Genomic DNA, 19,594 nt, shown 5'->3' on the forward strand with positions numbered 1-19,594 from the left:
TAGGAAATAGTACCATAAGGGCTACAAAATTTTGGTACATACAGCCTAAAGATGGTTTAAAAAGGCTTATTTTAGCATAAAAACAGAATAAAGGACATAGGTAAGTATAGTGCAATTGACAAATGTATGTTAATTTAATATTTTCAACTATAAGTGTTTTGGGCCAATTTTCAGCCTTCTAAACACTGTCAGTCCACTGTCCATGATGCGTTGGTATCACATTGGCCGAAACAGCTGGAAATAAGAGCTATTGTTCACTTTTACCAAAAGTGAACAAATAACAGAGATCTGAAAACACATGTCGATTATGCTTTTAATAATATCAGTTTCACCATGTGAATCAACAAGCAAAACACAAAACACAAATCCATACACTAATGAAACATGATATGAAGGGTTTTAATAACCTTTTCCATAGGCAGCTGTCAATCATGGCTGTGACCAGAAAAGGGACTAAGGCAAAACCCTAACATGAAAGCCTGCTTGCAGGCTAACAAGGCAGTGGTGAGGGGTCTTAAAGGCAGCAATGAGGGGTCTTGTTGGCAAGTTCACTGGCTTTCATTGAAACCCCTAGATACTGTCTTTTAGAATTTGTACAAAGAAATCAAAACCTGATAATACAGATCAGCAAGTGATATTTGAACATAAACTGCTCCAATGGAAAAATACAAAAGTATCAAAATTGTGTAGTCCAAGGGAAATCTATCCCTCAGTTAAAATTAGAGGAGGTTTTAGCTTGAATTTCCACCTTATGGAAAGTTCCAGTCTCGTGCTACAAAACAGCAACTGAAAAAGGTGACCACAGAGACAACCGTTTTGAAACCTTTTAGTGCTAGATCACTACCATAGAAATTATTTAGGTGATTTTACAGGTACAGTAGAACCTCACTACCTTGAAGTCAGTGATTCAAACTCCGTGCTGATTAAAACTTGGAAATATTTCCCTCCTGGTACATTTTTAAGTTATTTACTGCACTACTAGCCGACTAACCCTTTCACTTCCAAGAGATAATTGTTAATTCTCCCCTTTACCTGTTACATTGTCCTTGTAAATTAGTAACGAGAATTTGATAAAAGTTTCTACCTGACAAGTTTGAATATTCCCATTGCCTGTTTGCTGGATAATGTACAGATATTATAAGAGGAAATTACATCTTAATCAATCACCTCTGAAAATTAAGTTTGGCCCATCATATCTCTTAAACAAGCAAGGTGACCTATCTTTTTAAATTTATTTTTTAAAACATGTATTGGTAGGGAACATTTAAGGAAAAGTTTTAAAAAATTGTGCAATAACTTTTATTTTCTGAGCAATCACCTTAAAGGGTTACCCCCCCTCCCCCCACTGTCTCAAATGTTCTCTGTTTCCATTGAAGATGCAAGTTAGTGAAGTTCTACTGTATCAACCATTAAAAACCATTGATACATTTAAAAGTATGTTCAAGTGTCTATTTCCGTTAAGAACTATTCCACCATTTTTCATGTGCACCCTTCATTTCAGTTAGCACTACCATCACTGCTTGTTTCTCAACATTTTTTGGAGGCAGAGGACAAGTGCGGAAGGACACTCTGTCTCCTTCTTTGGGTACAAACTCTCCTTCAATACTGAAATAAGAATTAACAAAAAAAAATTTTTATGCAAAAACCAACTCATAAGATCAATGTTGTGCAACAATTTTTTAATAAATTCAACAGCAAGGAAACTGTGCCATAAAATTAACCACTTTGATCACCCCTGGACTTCAAGGAGTCAATTTTTTTTGGCAAAGTCTTTCATGCAAGTAAAACAATTATAAAAATAATATGCAAAAAAAAAAACAAAAAAAAAAAAGGGACAATGGGGAGAGGGAGGGAGGAGGAGTGAGCCACAAAAAAGTAGGGACTTCAGACTGATCCAGAGAGTTTGACCTCTGTGTTGCATTCACAATGCATATATGTAATTGGCTATCTACTGAAAACTGCAAAAGCAGTGAAGCATGTTAAGGAATTGCCAACATCCAAGATTTATTAAGGTTGATGAGCTGTAGGAATTTTTATCACAGTTTCAAAAAATGTGTTAGCTGAAACCATTGAAACCAGAGCAGACTGATGCCCTGAAAGCACTTGTTGGTGGAAATCATGTTCAGGCAAACTTTTGCCAACCAGCTTTGGAAAGAGCCTTATCTATCAATATTATTATTTTTCTGTGTGCCTTTTTCCTAGAGTTAAGTGGCGTGCTAACATCACTTTTAGGGGAGAGGGGAGACTGATATTTTTTTAACTTGCCCAATGGACTTCAAAAAAAAGAAGGAACTGCACATAGCCTAGACTTTTCCACGCAGTATCAACTCTTTTTGAGCATCTTAGTAGAGGCAAAATTTTTCAAACAGATATCATTAAGGCTGGGAGTGGGGGTGGGGAGAGGGGGGAAAGGTGAGGGTATTGTTGTTGATTCCCTGCTGGTGAATAATTTTCTCTACATATAGGTAGGCAAGTTTGAGGTCTGCAACAGACACTTTCAAATAAATAAACAATTTGCAGATTCGTTCATTTGCTATGATTATATGGACCACTGAGCCTGCTATGTGAAAACATCAAAGAGGTAAGTCTTCACCACCTAAGTAGTTTGTAAGTAATTTAGTGTTAACAGCTGAGTTGAAAACATAAATTGGCCACTATAAAGAGGGATTGACAAAGTAGTTTGTAGTTGTAAGTAGTTTGTAGTTGTGAAGCTTACTACCACTCTGTTGCCTCAAGGCACATGACATTTTACAATTAAATGAAATGTAGAGTATTTTGATTTGCAGATGACATGGGAGTAAAGAAATGATCTGCACAGGGAGGCTGAAAATAAAAACATTGTAGAAAAGAAACCCAAAAGAATTCCTGCTTCCACAGTTTCAAACCTGTAGCTCCCAGATACTACATGGGTGCTTCTACAAACTGTCCTGTCTAGGCCTTTTTCAGGCTTTGTTTCTGCAATTTCTTTAATTGCAGCTGACCCCAAAGCTAGAATATCCTATGACAGGGTAAACCTGTATCATCAACTGATCTGTTTATGTAAATTGGCCATGGTAAAGAGCTAAAAAGCTGATGTTTCAGGCATTAGCCCTAAGACTGAGCAAATGGATGAATTGTGCGTTGTGTGCATGTTTACATGCAGAAAATGGTGCTACGCTATTGGTGGGAATATGGTAACAAGTAAACAAGAATAAATTAGTGGAATGAAAAGCACCCATTGATACTGTGGGGATTGAGAGTGCTGATTTGAAAGAAAAATCTTTGTTCTAGAGTAGTGTGGCTTTCTGAGCTGCCTAGATATAGGGAGAGGCTGTAAACTACTGTATACTGCCCTGAACGGCTTACAATGATTAGGGAGATTAAAGTGTCTAGCGTCTGGTTTGGATGTGTCCATATCTTATGGTTGATTGTACATTCAAATAAGACTCAATTTCTTTCTGTGACAGTGCACTGATGCTAAGAGAAAATCCTTCAGGGCAAAGTGGCTTCACCTTAAAAATTTCATTACATTACTTTCATGACCTACAGAAGCCATATTTTATTTAATAACTCATTTTATACTCACTCAGAAATATGCACAAAAATATCCTTTCCTCCATCATCAGGGGTAATGAAACCATGACCCTTGTTCCGACAAAAATTCTTACAGACTCCTGTTTGCTCTGGAGATTCTGATGCAATTCTTGATCTAGATTTAAAATTTAAAAGACATTCAGCATTACATTTCATTAAATGTAACATCTATGTAATAGATAAAGACAATTCACTCTAAAGAGAGAGGGGGAGAGGGATCTTTCTGAGCTCACTTTTTATCCAATCATTTTTTTCCCCTTTAATTCCCATGATCTGATTGGTGATTTTCCCCTCTAACTGTTATACATTTCCTTGTAAATAAGTTACTAGAATTTGGTGTTAGCTAGATCAAGATTGAAACTTCTACCAGATAAATTTTCATTATCTTTTTGCCAGATAAAGTATGGATATTTTAGGGAGAAGTCATAGGTTAATCTCTTCTGGGGGTTGATTAAAGGTTCATCATAGCTGGACTATCTATCAATTTGCTTGAACAATTTTTTCCTCAAAGGGTTTCCATTCTAAGTGTTAGGACAAAAATATTGACAGGAACAAACTAGGACTACAATGTCATGATTCCGAAAATTTATCTGACTATGCAGTCTTTTTACTGATAGCAATATTGAAAACTTAATTTAATCCTTGCAAGAATTCAGGGGAGTAGAAGGGACTTGGCCACTTGGTATGGAAATACTTTCTTTCAACAACATAAGATTTATATTTAAGTGAAATTAAATCGACCAAGACGCACTCGTCTGGTTAGAAATTGTTATCTTGGGTCTTTTCAAAAAGATCTGTGAAAACCAAGGGAAAAGTGAAAAAAACATTTTGACAAATAAATTAAGATTAATTCATGTACATTTAAGAGTTACTCTCGAAGAAAAATTTACATGCTGTTTACAATTTCAATAACATACTAACAACAACAGCTGAGAAAAATAAATTGCATTGATTGAAATCAGCGAAATCTTTGACATCCAAACACTGTTTTACGATATGGGATAATTACTTACTGGGAAGAAGTCCTAGTTCGCCTCGTGGGTACAGGACTAGGTATTTTAAATGGAAATTTTCTTGGGTGCATAGGCGAGCCCTCTGGACTTGACAAGCTCTTTTCTTTATGGTCTTTATTAGGGCTTCCAGCTGGCTTTTCTTCCACGATCTCCACTTGGCCGTCTTTGTGTTCAGAAGACATACCTAACTACATAAATTTACGAGCGAAAACGTCAAGCAGAAATGAGCGTTTCTTTTAGTTAAAATCGAGACAAAATCCAGGCCCTCGCTTGTGCATTTCAGATTATGTTAATACCAATGCATCGCTCTCGGGTATTTAATCCTAAAACCATCACGCAAAACAACAAAAAAGGGTTTTACAAGGATTTACTCCTTCTGATTTTTTAACTGATGCATTCAATAAAAGTTACCTCACCTTTGATAAGAAATAATCTTAAATACTGGCTTCAGGCTGTAAAGTAATCTTGCACGACACCACTTCCAACTTCACTCCACTTCCCTCCGGAGAAGAACCATTCCCAGCTCTTCTCTGTCAATGTTTGAGCTCAAAGCCTGGGGAAACAAAACAACATGGCGTCTGAAGTGAAAGGTCACAATCAATTTCTTCCGTAAAACTTCCTTTTTCATCTCAGATTTCATCTCTTGCTCTCGGCGAATAGAATGTTTGTAACGTCTTCTCAGAAGTATATCATGAGTGGTAAGATCAATGTTCTGAAGTTTCTAAAACGTCGCATGAAATTGGAATCTTGGATATTACATCACGAATAAGCGTTGTTGCTTAAACTTATATTGAATTTGTATTTTACCTTTGTCATTGTGTGAAACAAGGAGGCCAGCAGCAGAATACAGAAACTGAGAGACAGCATCTGCTTGATAGATTACTTGATGCCGTAAAACAGGTAAAAATCGGATACTTGCTTTGGGAATACTGGTGATTTGTATCAATGTGACGTGACTAGACAAATAATTCAGCAGACGTTCTAGAATATGATAGTTTGCTCACCATTTGTTAAACATTAGCTTTTTAATTACTTAAGTCTTGGAATCTATCTTGAAAAATGGGTGGTTGTCAAAGAGAGGAAAATGAAAGTGAAAAATTTTCAATTTTGCCCTTGGTTTAAATGAAATTCATTTTTAATTTTTCTATTTGAAATGTAGATATTTGCGAAATTAATTTTCTCTATTGCTCAGCTTGCATTTGTACAAGACTTTTGTTCCATTTTGTATCTTATGGATTAAGTTACTAGTATTTTAGTTTCCTCAATAAGCAGTCATGCTGAAGTACAGTGTATTTATGACACTTCAACATGGTTCCCATCTCATCTTGATTATCTTCAATGTGACATTGTATATTAAAGATTCACAGACAAAATTGGTCAAGTTATGGCCAGGGGTGGTGGGGGGAGTAGGTAATAAAAGCAAGGAGAATTTGTTTAACATTTCCAAGCATCTTTTAATCAGTGATCATTTCCTCTGTTCTCATTACCTTGAAGTCTGATTCAGCAGTGATGATATAAGGAGAAATATGATCTTAGTCACTTACAATGTTCAAAGGATTGAAAAACATACTTACATTGAATTTATTTTTATGAATTATTATTACTTTGTAAAAGAAGTTTTCAAGTGAAGACATTTATATTATTTTTTCACTGGTAGTGCCAAGTTAGATTTGGAGGAAAAACAGAACTTGCCACGGATGGAGACAGCAGGTAATGAAATTAGATGTGTATATCATGATTTAAGGATGCAAGAACTTACCTTGTGACTGGTTATGAATTTTTCAGGGTTGTTTGCCTGCTAACTCAGTTGGAAGCAGTTTTCCAACATGGCTTTAAAAAATCCAGAGTTAGTGCATTTAGGTAAATATTTTTCATCAATGTTCATGAGTGTTTGTGAATTACTCTTAAGAAGTACTATAAAAAATTACAATACAGTGTTATATGTAAAGCACTTCTCCTGTTGGTGTTCATGAAATTCAAGCATTTTTATTTTCACTTCACATAGGCAAGTTGGCCAAGCAGCAGGAATAGTAAAGTTAGACCCAGATTCAGGTACCAACAGAGCTCCAAGCTCAGTGTTTTCCAAAATCACTGTTTCAACACAATTCACCATGTTCTTGACTTTTGCAGATAAAGCAGTTGTCAATTGAGAAATTGTTCTAATTGCTATCTTGGTGAGCAACATAGTAACAGCTTGGTGCACTAATCGGATGTCAGCGGTTACAATAAATCACTAATTTACCACCAGATTGTAAACCCTACATTGAACGATTTTCCTGATTATTTGATTTGTGTTGGTAGTTCTCTTAACCTTTTTTACCTGAAATCTTTCCAATTTTTCTTTGTTGCTCCTTTTACATGTTTAAAACAACCTATAATTTATTTCTTATCAATGAATAGCTTTTCTCTCTCCAGCCTTTTGGAGCTTTGTGAAAGCTCACTTGGGAAAACTTGACCTGGATAGATTTCTTGAGCTTCAGAAAGCAACAACAGATGCAGGACGAGGTTGGTTTAAATTTGATTCCACCTTTAAGCCAGAAAGGAAACTTTGATTTCCATTGCTCTGCAAATTTAATTTACATGGCACAGGAGAAAGATAATCAGGATTTTTCTAGTTGGGGGTAACATTAACTCCATTTGAGTGAGTGGTTAGATTGTGTTGGTGATAATAATTTCCATCAATCAGCTTAGTGTGCCACTTTTTCATTCTTCCCACATTTTGACATCATCTTTGATCTATAACTTAACAAACACACAGCAACATGCAATCTATTTGTGATACATTTTTGTCAGAGATATTCTGCTCTTTTGCAAGGTCGTGCTTGGTTGAGGTCCTCATTGAATGAACACTTGCTGGAAAGATATTTTCATAACATACTGCATAATCAAGCTCTTTTAAGGTAAGCTGATTAGCCTCGGACATTTGTGAGCCTTATTCTAATAAACCATTTTAGTCTTCAACATTGCATGTGGTTAGGAGATTAACTCAAATTCATGTTGGATTCTTGGAATTCTTCAGTCAATTTTATGAGAAGGAAGCTTTCCTTATGGATCAAGAATGTGCCAGTATGCTTCCCATGATTGCTGCAGGTGAGTCTGTTGTAACTGGGGGGGGGGGGGGAGGTTAATAGTCAGTTTACTGGTTTACCAGACTCAGGTTGGAATGGGCCAGGTTTGTGCACTTGGCCAAGTCAACGTGCAATGTGTTCTGTTCTCAAAGAACCTCAATCCATCCAGGGGTCTAAATGAATGACTGCAAACAAAGAAACTCGATAAATTTCTGGGGTTGCTATCCACCAATTGCTTCCAAGAAAGGTTATAAATACCCCCCCCCCCCCTGTATTTTTCATGCTAATAAAACTGCTCTGGCAGTAAGTGGCCAATAGGATTTGCTGTCTCGTGAATTGTTCATTGTCATTCTGATGTCATTTTTGTTGATGTTGTATCTTGGCAGGGTTGAGTTCCATTCTGTTTGCCCTTACTGTTGATAGTGAGGAACTAAACATTGTAAAACAGGCAAGTACTACAGCCACAGTATTGCAGAAAATAAATTTTGTTGGTTATGTTAATCATGAGACTGTTTTTTTTGTTGCCTATGAGCAAAACTATGGCAAACTTAATCCAGCACTGTTCTCATTTCCTCCAGGCCCCAGCATTAACAATCAACAAAGATGTCTTCAATAATATTTTACCATCTTTCCCACAAAAACCTGTTGTGGAACCTCTCCCAGTGTACTCTGCTGAACTCACTGGTCAGTATCTGTCTGTTGTGTTAAACTGAACTTTGGGTCTTTGAAACAATCTTTAAACAAACTCTGACATGAAGAAGATCAATATCAAATTGTTTTTGAGGAGACTGTAGAAATAGGCCTAACAATCTCCAGTAAAACAAGTATTCCCGTAATAATAAACATCAACCTGTTACCTGGGAGAGTTAACATGTAGAAATCATGAACAAAAATCCCAGATTAAGCAATTTCCTGTTCCTCTTTATTCCAGTGCTGAGTTACTGCCTTGTATGAGTTCTTCATTGTGGAGAAATCATTTTTGATTGATTGATCAATGGAGATATTGGTTAATTGATAGATTGGTTAAGCTATTGAGTGAGTGATTGGTTGATAGAGTGACTGACTGATTCACCCATTGACTCACCAACTCTCCAGCTCACCGACCTACTAATTGACTAATTGACTGACTCACTGACTGACTGACTGACTCACTGACTGATTGACAAGCTCACTGACTGATTGACTAACTGACTGACTCACTGACTGACTCACTGACCAACTGATTGACTAATTGACTAACTCACTCACTGACTGACTCACTGACTGACTCACTGACCAACTGATTGACTAATTGACTAACTCACTGACTGATTGACAAGCTGACTGACTCACTGACCAACTGATTGACTCATTGTTTGACTTAGTGACTGATTGACTAACTGACTAACTCAGTGGCTGACTCACTGACTGACTCACTGACTGGTTGACTAACTGATTTACTCACTGACTGGCTCACTAGCTGATTGACTTACTAACTGAGCAATTGACTGAACAACTGACTGACTGAGTGGTCCACTAAATGACTGATTGTTTGACTGACTGATTGACAGAATGACTGAATGACTGACAGACTAACTGACCAACTGACTAACTGACTGACTGACTGACTGACCTACTGATTGACTGACGGGCTTATTAACTGACTGACTGACTCACCTACTGATTGACTGACGGGCTTATTAACTGACTGACTGACTGACCTACTGATTGACTGACGGGCTTATTAACTGACTGACTGACTCACCTACTCACTCACTGACTCACTGGTAGATTGACTCACTGACTAACTGACTGACTCACTGACTCACCTACTCAATCACTGAATCACCGATTGATTGACTGAGTGACAGACCCACTGACTGGCTGACTGACTGACTCACCTACCCACTCACTGAGTCACTAATGAATGAACTCACTGACTGACCAATTGACTGACCTACTAACTGACCAACAAATGGCCGATTGATCTACTGACTGATTGACTTCGAATCAACAGATGAATCTAAAACAGAAAAAAAGAAAAAGAAGAAGAAGAAGAAACGAAATGCTGCTATTGTTGCCATCGAAGATGATAACAATCTTCCACTGAACAGTGCAACGGATGGAAAAGATTTACCTCCTAATGTCTCAACAGTGAAGCAGGAAACACCTACTTCAATTTCTGCCTCGAAGACTTCGAGTTTAGGCCACACCCGTGCTTCCTCCTTTCCAGGTAACTTCCCGCTGGTGACTGAAGGTTCAGCTGAGGTGAAATCGCATGTAAATGAACAAGCATTTACCGATATAACAAAATCCATCTCTTTGCCTGACAGCTCTTTGCCTGTAGAAAACGTTGTCGAGATTGCACCGCAAGGGAGTAAAAACAACAGCTTCGATTTGGAAGAGGTTCCAGGAAAGATGACAGCGGAATCTGAGTATGTCTCTAATCGGGAGGGTATACAGGAATCCCCTGCAGGAGAGGATACGGAAAATTTTGTTTTGGAAACTGTCGATTTTTTGCGTGCGCAACCCAGGATGGACGAAGGAAAAACAAACTCACAGGAGGTAAAATATGAAACGGAACATCACAACGAGAAACAGATATCCACAGACATACCAACTGTCGATGGGGAAAGTTGTGAACCTGTGCTTCTGCCTCAAGATGATTTCAAACTAAGTGAAAACGATTTGTATTCTTTCGAAAGTAAACGTTTCAGTGATGGTTCTTCGACTGTGAAAGCAAGTTATTATTCTAAAGAAAAAGATGATTTGAGTCAAGGACTTACGAGTGAAGATTCATTTCGTGTTTATAGTTTAACAGAGGACGACAGTGAGACTGACGCAAACTTTTCAATGGCGCAGTTTCAAGTTCCTAAAGTAGTTGAGATAAATATTAAGGAAGGAGAAGCCGTTGCTACTGAACCAGCTGTTGATGCCGCGGCGCCGCCAAAAAGTTCTACCCCTTTAAACCTGATCGAGAGAGTGGACATGAAAAATGGTTCCTTTGTTGCAAAGGAACACCCAGATTTAAGATATAGTCCAAGTGGGATAGTAGAAAGAATGAATGGTCAAGAAAATTTGGATAATGAAGAGTTAAGAAATGATTCGAACGATTATGACGAAGTTACAACTGGTGCTGAATTGCAGCCTGGTACATTTGAACCCGTGGTGTTGTTGGACAGCGGAGAATCCCTAGTTCCCCTGACCGAGGGTGACCTTACTACAGCGAAAACTGGGACACAGTCCACATTTTATTGTGCGCCTGATGCTTCAATGGAAAACGACCGCGATTCTACCTCATTGTCAAGGTTAGTAAAAGGAGAAATTATTTTCCCTGGAATTTTTAAATTGGAAAGTTATAAGCGGGACAAGATGAAATCCGCGAAATTAGGAAACGGTGACAGGGTTCGCAGGGTCCTGGAAAACTTGGAAAGTCGTAAAATTTTATTTGACATTTTCCAGGACTGGAAAGTCCTGGAAAAAGACAACAGGTCCTGGAAATATCCTTAACTCGAGCAATAAATTTTTCAGAATTTACGTTATGGGAAATGCATGTAGATCGTAAGGAGAATTGATTTTGAAATCTTGGGAATTTTTAAGGGTTTAAGGCAAAATTTGGTGTCGTGGAAAAATCAATCTGAGTCTTAGAAAGTCCTTGAAATTTTTTTCTGAAAAAGGATTCGAACCCTTAGGAGGGAGTGAACGCCTTCTATTTTTCTTCTCTTTATGTTTTTTTACGTCTTGTTGTTGGTGAAGATAAAACTGATCTAGTTCTCTAGTTCACAACTTGGGTTTATTACAAGCAACACCCAAATACTCTCACAGACACCATAAGGAATAGTTTAGGAGCATTTGACTGAAGATTCATAAACTGTAAACGAACCAAACATTGTCTTTCAACCCTAAGCTGTACCAAATCACCAATTTGAGTGCTTTTCGATTGAATATCGTCAAACCAAAACCAAATTTATCACAACGACCAATCGGAAGACAGGAAAATACCTTAATGAGCCAATGGGAACTCAAAGTAACAAAAACGCAAAAAACAGCCTAAAGCGCGGGAAAGCGCGGGGAAGCGCGGGTGACCAAGTCGTGATTGGTTTTATTTTTGCATCTGATTGGTCGAGAAAGTGGCACGAGTTTTCAGGACCAATTATCAGGGCGAAGTAAGAAATTAAAGCAAAACCGATCCCATCCCGGATTATTTTCGAAACTCAATTCAAACTGATCAATTACCATAAAAGGTAGACGTTCTCACAAGAACTTGTTTTCCCGGGACAATTCCCATACTGCTTAATGGAAATTTCCAGCAGAATTAAGCGAATAAATTAATTCTCCAACAAAATTTCCTTCCCAACCCTATCAGCTGGTCCAACTTGGAGGATGCCGAAGAATTCCCTGAACTAAAGGATGATTCCCCTCACAATGACAACAGACGAGCGCGTTCCATGACGTCACCGGATGTTTCTGCAGCTACCGCTGCCCTTGCAGCTTGTACCGATGCTCAGAGAGGAATGGACATTATGACGCGGTAAATTCTCTTTAACCCGTTAAACCCTGAGAGTGACCAGCATCTAATTTCTCCTAACAATATCAACCTTAAATCACACATTATGGTCACGAGAATAAAGGAAATGATTACCAAATGAAGAAGCTTTGATGTTAAAAAAAAAATCTCCCTTTAAACACCAAAGGAAATGTATGTACCATTTCTCTAGCATTCACAGTAAGATACAAATTTCCCCTCGCTTAACGTAGATTCCATGTTTTCCCGCGCCTAGCGCTGGCTTCTTAGTTTTGACTTTCAAATATTTTCTGGCCCATGAGATGTTTGTAATTTTTTCAGGGGATTTGCATCTATTGAAAATCAAGCTGGGCACGTAAGTTATTTTGTTTTTATTTGTTTGTTTATTTTTGACTTACATTTTTTAGTATTTTGAAGTACATTTAAAAGTGTAAATGTTTTCTTCCAGAGAGACTTCTCTAGCAGACAAGATGGAATGAGCAAAGGTAACTAAATAACTAGTATAATTTGATTTTATCGGTTTATAATGTAAACTGGCCATCGTAAAGAGTTTCTATTAGCTGACGTTTCGAGCGTTATGCCCTTCGTTAGAGCGAATAGAGGAATTGTGGGTTGTGTGTGAGTCGTGTGCAGAAAGATAGAGCTACGCTATTGGTGAACATGGTAACGTTTTAATCCCCGCGCCCGCGCGTTGGTGAAAATATATGATGGGTTTAGTTATGTTGATGCGCGTCTTCAATTGAGTTCAACATCCAATGTCTTAATTTTGAGTTGATTCTTGCATCTTCAACAGGTGAACTAAAGCAGGCGATTGTATCCATGATGCTGAGAAAAGATGAAATGGAAGAAAATAACAGGTAAGTTAACTTGTCAGAGTGGTTTGTTACTTCTAAAGTGCACTCCTACTGAATGCCGGTAAACCAAAACCTAAGTAATCACGACGACCAAGACGACGACCAAACAAAATGAGATGAGTGAGGGGAATGAGAACTACAAGCATCCGGCCTGAAGGGCGGGAAAACGTGCGCGATTAAGAAACATGATTGGTTTTGGTTTTTGCATCTGATTGGTTGAAAAGGTGGACCTTGTTTTTAGCCAATCATAGGGCGAAGAGAAGCAAAACCAACGCAATCATAGAAAACTGTAGAGCTCATTTTAATGTTTCTGAGGAATATTATTGAAGTTCCTTGTCGCGTTTACTATCCCTAATCTTTCAAATTGCTACGTAAGTTTTTGGTGTGCTTGAATCACAAAAAATCTTCTGCATGGATTCTACTTGAAGAATGATAACTTCTCCATAAACTTTGTCTTTTATTATTATTAGTAATGAATTCAAAATCACTTTCAGCGGCCGAAGCTTCCAGAAACACCATGATAGTTTTGTAAGTCAGTAACAATTTCTATCCAAAAAGACCAAAGAACTTTTTCACAAATTTTTCCCTTATTTATAACTTGGCTGATAAGCTTATCTTTCCTCCTGACCCCCGTTGTTCAAAGGTTGGATAACGCTATCCATAGGATAAATCTTTATCAGGCCTCGCTTGTTCGAAGTTTGGATAGCGCTATCCACTGGATAAAACTCAATCCGGTGGATAACGCTGTATGTTTTGCTATCTCTTATGTTTTGCTATCACTTATGTTTTGCTATCACTTATGTTTTGCTATCACTTATGTTTTGCTATCACTTATCTGCTGGATAGCGATTTATCCATTGGATAGCGTTATCCGACCTTTATACAACTGGACCCTGCAGATGAATAGTGCAGTACGTTTTGCTATCTATCACTTATCCGCTGGATAGCAATTTATCCGTTTGAAAAGCGTTTTCTTCTGCTTATACAACTGGCTCCTGGTGAATATGGTGACATGGTTTTGCTTCTCCGAAAGCTTAATATAGCCTTCAGAGGATTTTCCCCGTGATCCTGTGCAAGGCATGTCTATGTGAAAATTTGAGAAGAGGTAGTTGTCCTTGTCGTTGTAAAACAATTTCGCTTATTCATGGTTTTAGAACCCTTCAAAATAAACTTGCGGAAGAGCGCCAGAAATCACTTCAACTTCAAACAGAGACTGAGGACCTCAAGGAGGAAATAAAAAGACAAGAGAACTTGAACGCAGCCAAAATACGGTCTTTATCCAGGTACACTCAACTTAAACTGAGTATTGAACACTTTTCATCCTTATACAATGAATTGGCTCGGAAACCTCTAACCGATTCCGGGTAATTTTCGGAAGATTCTGTCTTGTTTTTTAATATTCCGCCTGATTTCGGGTATTTCCCCTCATTTTTGGACTGTTCCACCTAATTTCGGACACTATCGTAATTTCCGGACGGTTCTATCTGGTTTCGGACATTTCCGTCCAATTACGAACCTCTGTCCGATTTCGTTCACTTCTGGCCGATTTGGCCACCTCCCTCCATTTTCGGACAGTTCCTAAGGTTATTGATGAACTGAAGTGTTTGATTACCTTATTTGCAGAGAAAACGAGTTACTAAAGCATCAGCTGAAAAAATACGTCGGAGCTGTACAAGCGCTGAGAAGCGATCTGCGCAACAAGTCATCTGAAACAACCGAAGGTAACGCATCATCGGAAACGATGCCTGTGACCTGTGCGCCATAAACTTGCAAAAAAATTGAGATTGTTTTACCGAATCCAGGGAGAGGCCTGATGGCGAAAGGACATCGTTATGTTATAGGGTGTGACTTTCTCTATACGTTCCTCCTTTCCCTCTTATTTTGTACGTTTTGTATATGTTCGCGTTCGCTGTCTCTCTAAGGGCCTTGATACTCTAAGGGCCCTGATACTCGAAAATTAAACAGGTGGTAAACTGTTGACGAATGCGACCGCTCAAACTTAAACTTTTATCATTTTGGTTACCATGGGATCCAAAGTTTTCCATTTGTGAACTATTGTTGTGAAAGGCGTATATGTCCTGATATTAATAATTCCGTTTCCTTTGCTGTGACAGCGTTGTCTGGAATTAGACAAGATGACGTGTTACCTCCTTTGCCACCAGAAAGATTCACAGAACACCTTCAACAAAGGTTTGTTTTTTTTTCTTCCTTGTGTGAGGTGCATCTGTTTATGGGGTTGAAACGAAACGAAGTATGAAGAGAATTGATAAGAACTTGACGTAAATTCATGTAAGCGGCATCAAGCGTGGAAAACCTCAATAACCATATAGCGACCGGTTTCAGTAATGCATCTGATTGGCTGGGAGAGTGGCGCGAGGTTTCTTGGCCAATCGCAGGGCAGACTGTTAAGCAAAACCAGTGGAATCCCGGGCCACGTTAGACACTAGAGAAAAAAGTTCACTGATATCCTGTTTAAATTGTTATTAGCGTCCTTTATGTCTTGTTTGTTGTTTTGTAGCGAAGAGGCTGAGGAATATAAAAGGAAACTTATTCAGGTGAGAAAACGCCAAGTGCGCGGCCAAGCTGTAAGTCATTACAGTCGCGGCTTTAGTAGCCTGAAGAGAAGGTGTAATCTCGTTTTTTTTTCTTCGTGGAGATTATAGCTGCCGTGTTTGATTTTTAGTTAAGTGGAAGGTTGGGGAAAGAAATTTGTGTCAGGGGGGGTGAGCGACAGTCAAAAGGAGGGAGAGGGGTAGGGATGGGGCGATACAATCCCATGTTCTTATTTTGTAGTCTCCTCCAATTTGACATTCGTACAGTTTTATTCGGCGAAAAAGAAGGAAATTCTGTCTTGAGCTTCGGAATTCAAGCTGTTACCGTAGCACGAGGTATTTGTTTCGGCTCCGAGTTCCAACCATAGTTATTTCTATTCCAGGTCGCCGATTTACATGGAGAACTGCTAGAATTTAACGAGCGACTTCATAAGCAAGTGAACCGTTACCAGTATCAAGTGAGGAGATTACGAGAAGAGCTTGTGAACCTAAGAGGCCCGGTAAGGAGTTTAAGAACGGAACTAGTTAGGTTGTGACGAGAATGGTTACAATAAAAGACAGCGAACTGCCGAGAGACTGAAACATATGATTATGTATACATTGTTACTTTGACTTATTAACTAACCAAACGAGGTAGAAATGACGGCTAACGTACAAAAACAAATTGGCAGCAGGGAAATTAGACTGCATCGGCTCTATTCTCCTTGGGGAACTTAGTTTGGGAGCAGGCATTTCTTCACCTGCTGGAAGCTATGAGACGAGTCGGGAAGAGGTTTGCTGGGGATCTGGCACTAATAATTATCAGTGCCAGACCCCTTACAGACCTCTCACCGGCTTGCGTTGTTCAAGACTTCAAAATTTCCTGCGTGCGAGGAAACGTTCTTGCTGAAGGACTAATAATGAGAGCCACCTCACAGGCTAGTTTCAACCAGTGCTACAATGCGCAAGGAACATCTTTAAATATGGCCTCTAATTAGTTCAGCCGGGAAAAGGAAGAGGGAAGGATAGAATGTTTTGCACAGTCATCCTCTCTTGAGTGTGTTTCTTGAGTAGTGTTTGTTCTTCAAATGGTGACTAGGCCAACTAACGAGTCAAAATAAAAGAAATTGCTGCCTCTAGAGACATCATTGTTTAATCCTAGCGTTAAAACCGAAGCTTTTTTTTTATTTTTTCTAGCTTCCTGAAGATCTGGAAACTCCTGACGACTCATCAAGCCTTTCAGAATTTGACCCTACGGTGATATCAGTCGGTACCAGACCTTTAGTGAATGTGTGGATACCATCTGTGTTTTTCAGAGGGGGGGCATCGAATGTCCACCACGTGTATCAGGTAAGATGTTCGTTTACCTGACCGACTGACTAACTGACTGACAGATTGACTAACTGACTGACCGACTGACTTTACTGACTGGTTAACTGACCAACTGACTGACAGATTAACGAGCTGGCTGACTGACTAACTGACCTACTGACTGAAAGATTGATGAGCTGACTGACTGACCTACTGATTGAATGACTTACTGACTGATTGACTGACTAATTGTGACTGACTAATTGACTGACTGACTGACTGACCTAATCGATGAGCTGACTGACTGGTTGATTGACTGACTGACTGACTGTCTGACTTACTGACTAACTTACTGACCGACTCACTGACTTGCTGACTTACTGACTGACTGATTGTCCAACCTCCCAGCTTTCCTTCTAATATGCTCACTGGCCATATGACAGACGAATGTAATGAGGGACGAAGAGGGCGACGAACTGGCGGACTAACTTACATTTGAAAATACAGTCCCACCGACTGACTGACTAATGGCTTACTGGCGGACTAACTGACGGATTTACATACTGACTTACCTATCAAACGACAGAACAACTGCAGGCTAAGAAACTGATAATAATTTAGTGATGTAATTTCTCCAGTTTACCCGATTTCTGTATTTTATCTTTTAGGTCTACGTGCGGATAAAAGATGACGAATGGAACGTTTATCGTAGATATTCACAATTCTTTGTATTGCATAAAACGGTACGAATTAATCTTCTGTGTAATTCCCTTAGAAAAGTGGCTCAAGTGCCGGTTCATTTAAGTAGCCTCTTGTACTAACCTGTAACATGCCTTGTTCAAGAACAAAGTGTCGGGGCTCAAACCTGGACCGTGGAGACGTGGCTCTCTGAATAGTTATAGGCTAAGCAATCAGCTATTTTATCTCGTATGAAATTCGGTGTGATAAATTGGGTTGCATCTTTAAGGTGGGGGGGGGGGGGGGTGTGGTGTGGAGAGAGATACCGTGTGAATGACCTCCCTGTCTGGAATGAGAATAAATTGATGGTACATCTTAGTATGCGGATGTTTTCAATTAACTACATTTGAGGTAATGAGAGTAATTTTTGTCTTTCCTCGCTAATTTGTTATTTTGCCTGTTTCTGCAGCTGCGTCGAAAATTTCCTGTTGTGGACAGCTTCAAATTTCCACCCAAGAAGACGATAGGAAACAAGGTAAATGTAACTGTATTTATCATTTTGTATCTGGTGAATTCCACCTTTCTCCTTTTTTCACCAGCGACAAGATTATCTGCAACAGCCCTTTGAGTGCTGGAGCTCAAAAGGCTTATAAAGGAACTAGACTATTCAATTTAACTATCCAAACTATATTTCAGGCATGAGGTTATTTTATGTTACTTACGTACACATCTACACGTGAACTAAACGCTACTGTCAAAGAATGGATCGCAGCACACATGGAGCAATTTTCAATTGAATGTTGGGAGTGATTCGAGATTGCATTGGTCCAGAAACTCACGCCACTCGCTCAACCAATCAGCTGCAAAACGAAAACCAATCACGACTTGTTTACCAGCGTTTTCCCGCGCTTTTGATTTTGCTTGTTTTTACTTTGAGTTCTGATTGGCTCTTCAGTAAAATTTTGCTATCTTCTGATTGGCCTCTAGAAAAATTCTTTGGTTTTAGTTTTTACGACACTCGGTGGAAAAGCGCTCTCTGGTATTCAAACTTTTGTTTGATTTTTTTCTTTCATATAGGATGCTCGGTTTGTGGAGGATCGTAGAAGAATGTTACAGGATTACGTCAGAAGAGTCGTAAATTTGCACGTAACAACAAACCAGGAACTTCGTAGCGAAACCACGAAAAACATCCTACAACAAATTCTTCCTTTCTTTGCGTAAGTAGCAAACAACAACCTTGTATTCCTTTATCAAGTTTCAAGGCCGGAAAGGAGTTGTGAACCAAGGAAAGCACTGTGTATGTTTTTTGCCCTATTCGTAAACTGCCTTTGTCTTTTAAAGCCCTCGTAAAGTGTCTTCTCAAACATGTGGTGCAGTTTTGTTGCAATCAAATTGTGGAAAATTGAAAAAGCAGAGTAGCAAGGGGTTTAGCTAGACATGCCAGGCCCCCAGCAAACCTCTTCCCGACTCGTCTCGAATCTTCTCATGGGTGGAAAACGCGCGTCCTTCAGTACTGTTTTAATAATAGTTTAATGATATTAATTTTAAAATAACGAGGGCCTTCACGTAGGCAAGGTGAACTTTTTTCAATTTTTATTTCAATGAAGAAATTTTCTCTTTGTTTACAGAGACCCTTTCCCACCAGAAAAAACAAAGAAAGAGACCACATCAGGGAGAAAACGCTCAGTAAATTACAATGGCTTATGAGTACAATTTCACCCATCATGAAGTTGCAGCAATGATCAGCGGCGTATTTCTCCTAACATTACCAAAACAAATATACGATTACAGTAAGGAGAGGTCAGAACATGATCATCAAATGTATCTTCAAGTTTAAAAGTAACATTTTCTTACTCATCAAATCGACAACCGATTGATTATTTTTCTGTTTGACGAATACGTTTCAAGGTTTCATGCATACGAGGAAAATAAAAATGTATCCTATTGTGAACCTCTATGGTTGCGACATTTTAATTTGCGAAAAGTGCGTTTTTATTAAGAAATCAGATATCGCAAAAAGTTCGTTTTAATGTTTTCATACGTTTTTCTCCGAATCAAGAGT

The 19,594-nt window shown here is 38.8% G+C and overlaps 2 protein-coding genes across 4 annotated transcripts in view; one reads left to right on the forward strand and one right to left on the reverse strand.

Moving 5' to 3' along the window:
* Positions 1 to 299: 299 nt before the first annotated feature.
* Positions 300 to 5,545, reverse strand: LOC113670388 (calcium-regulated heat-stable protein 1). Of its 3 annotated transcripts, XM_089183745.1 has the most exons (5): positions 5,394 to 5,545; positions 5,003 to 5,139; positions 4,587 to 4,774; positions 3,566 to 3,688; positions 300 to 1,605 (listed from the first exon to the last, which is right to left on the reverse strand). In XM_089183745.1, the coding sequence occupies exons 3-5, from the start codon at positions 4,766 to 4,768 to the stop codon at positions 1,458 to 1,460; spliced, it is 453 nt and encodes a 150-aa protein (XP_089039871.1). In that variant the 5' UTR covers positions 4,769 to 4,774; positions 5,003 to 5,139; positions 5,394 to 5,545; the 3' UTR covers positions 300 to 1,457. The 3 variants fall into 3 exon arrangements, with proteins under 3 accessions (XP_089039871.1, XP_027042330.1, XP_027042331.1); XM_027186529.2 differs by lacking the exon at positions 5,394 to 5,545 and having other exon boundaries at positions 5,003 to 5,159; XM_027186530.2 differs by lacking the exon at positions 5,394 to 5,545 and having other exon boundaries at positions 4,587 to 4,770; positions 5,003 to 5,124.
* Positions 5,125 to 19,594, forward strand: part of LOC113670389 (sorting nexin-29) — a 14,890-nt gene continuing 420 nt past the window's right edge. The window contains exons 1-25 of the mRNA XM_089183727.1: positions 5,125 to 5,284; positions 5,416 to 5,486; positions 6,244 to 6,296; positions 6,372 to 6,446; positions 6,592 to 6,638; positions 7,002 to 7,091; positions 7,402 to 7,486; positions 7,606 to 7,676; positions 8,041 to 8,102; positions 8,233 to 8,338; positions 9,651 to 10,941; positions 12,000 to 12,164; positions 12,480 to 12,513; positions 12,607 to 12,643; positions 12,952 to 13,015; positions 14,167 to 14,295; positions 14,636 to 14,733; positions 15,127 to 15,202; positions 15,531 to 15,567; positions 15,948 to 16,064; positions 16,741 to 16,893; positions 17,523 to 17,597; positions 18,002 to 18,067; positions 18,610 to 18,749; positions 19,161 to 19,594. The exon at positions 19,161 to 19,594 is cut by the window's right edge and continues 420 nt beyond it. Coding sequence (XP_089039853.1) covers positions 5,248 to 5,284; positions 5,416 to 5,486; positions 6,244 to 6,296; positions 6,372 to 6,446; positions 6,592 to 6,638; positions 7,002 to 7,091; positions 7,402 to 7,486; positions 7,606 to 7,676; positions 8,041 to 8,102; positions 8,233 to 8,338; positions 9,651 to 10,941; positions 12,000 to 12,164; positions 12,480 to 12,513; positions 12,607 to 12,643; positions 12,952 to 13,015; positions 14,167 to 14,295; positions 14,636 to 14,733; positions 15,127 to 15,202; positions 15,531 to 15,567; positions 15,948 to 16,064; positions 16,741 to 16,893; positions 17,523 to 17,597; positions 18,002 to 18,067; positions 18,610 to 18,749; positions 19,161 to 19,239 — 3,258 coding nt within the window. The 5' untranslated portion in view covers positions 5,125 to 5,247 and the 3' untranslated portion in view covers positions 19,240 to 19,594. The remainder of the gene's footprint in view (positions 5,285 to 5,415; positions 5,487 to 6,243; positions 6,297 to 6,371; positions 6,447 to 6,591; positions 6,639 to 7,001; positions 7,092 to 7,401; positions 7,487 to 7,605; positions 7,677 to 8,040; positions 8,103 to 8,232; positions 8,339 to 9,650; positions 10,942 to 11,999; positions 12,165 to 12,479; positions 12,514 to 12,606; positions 12,644 to 12,951; positions 13,016 to 14,166; positions 14,296 to 14,635; positions 14,734 to 15,126; positions 15,203 to 15,530; positions 15,568 to 15,947; positions 16,065 to 16,740; positions 16,894 to 17,522; positions 17,598 to 18,001; positions 18,068 to 18,609; positions 18,750 to 19,160) is intronic.

Source organism: Pocillopora damicornis, chromosome 10, assembly GCF_964200805.1.
Source record: "Pocillopora damicornis chromosome 10, jaPocDami1.2, whole genome shotgun sequence".
Classification (NCBI taxonomy): domain Eukaryota; kingdom Metazoa; phylum Cnidaria; class Anthozoa; order Scleractinia; family Pocilloporidae; genus Pocillopora; species Pocillopora damicornis.

Excerpts from the sequence above, each read along its gene's own strand:
- LOC113670388 (XM_089183745.1), bottom strand. The coding sequence starts at position 4,768 with ATGTCTTCTGAACACAAAGACGGCCAAGTGGAGATCGTGGAAGAAAAG. Across the intron at positions 3,689-4,586 it reads CGAACTAGGACTTCTTCCCA|ATCAAGAATTGCATCAGAAT; the intron begins GTAAGTAATTAT and ends TTTTAAATCTAG. Across the intron at positions 1,606-3,565 it reads ATTTTTGTGCATATTTCTGA|TATTGAAGGAGAGTTTGTAC; the intron begins GTGAGTATAAAA and ends TTCTTATTTCAG.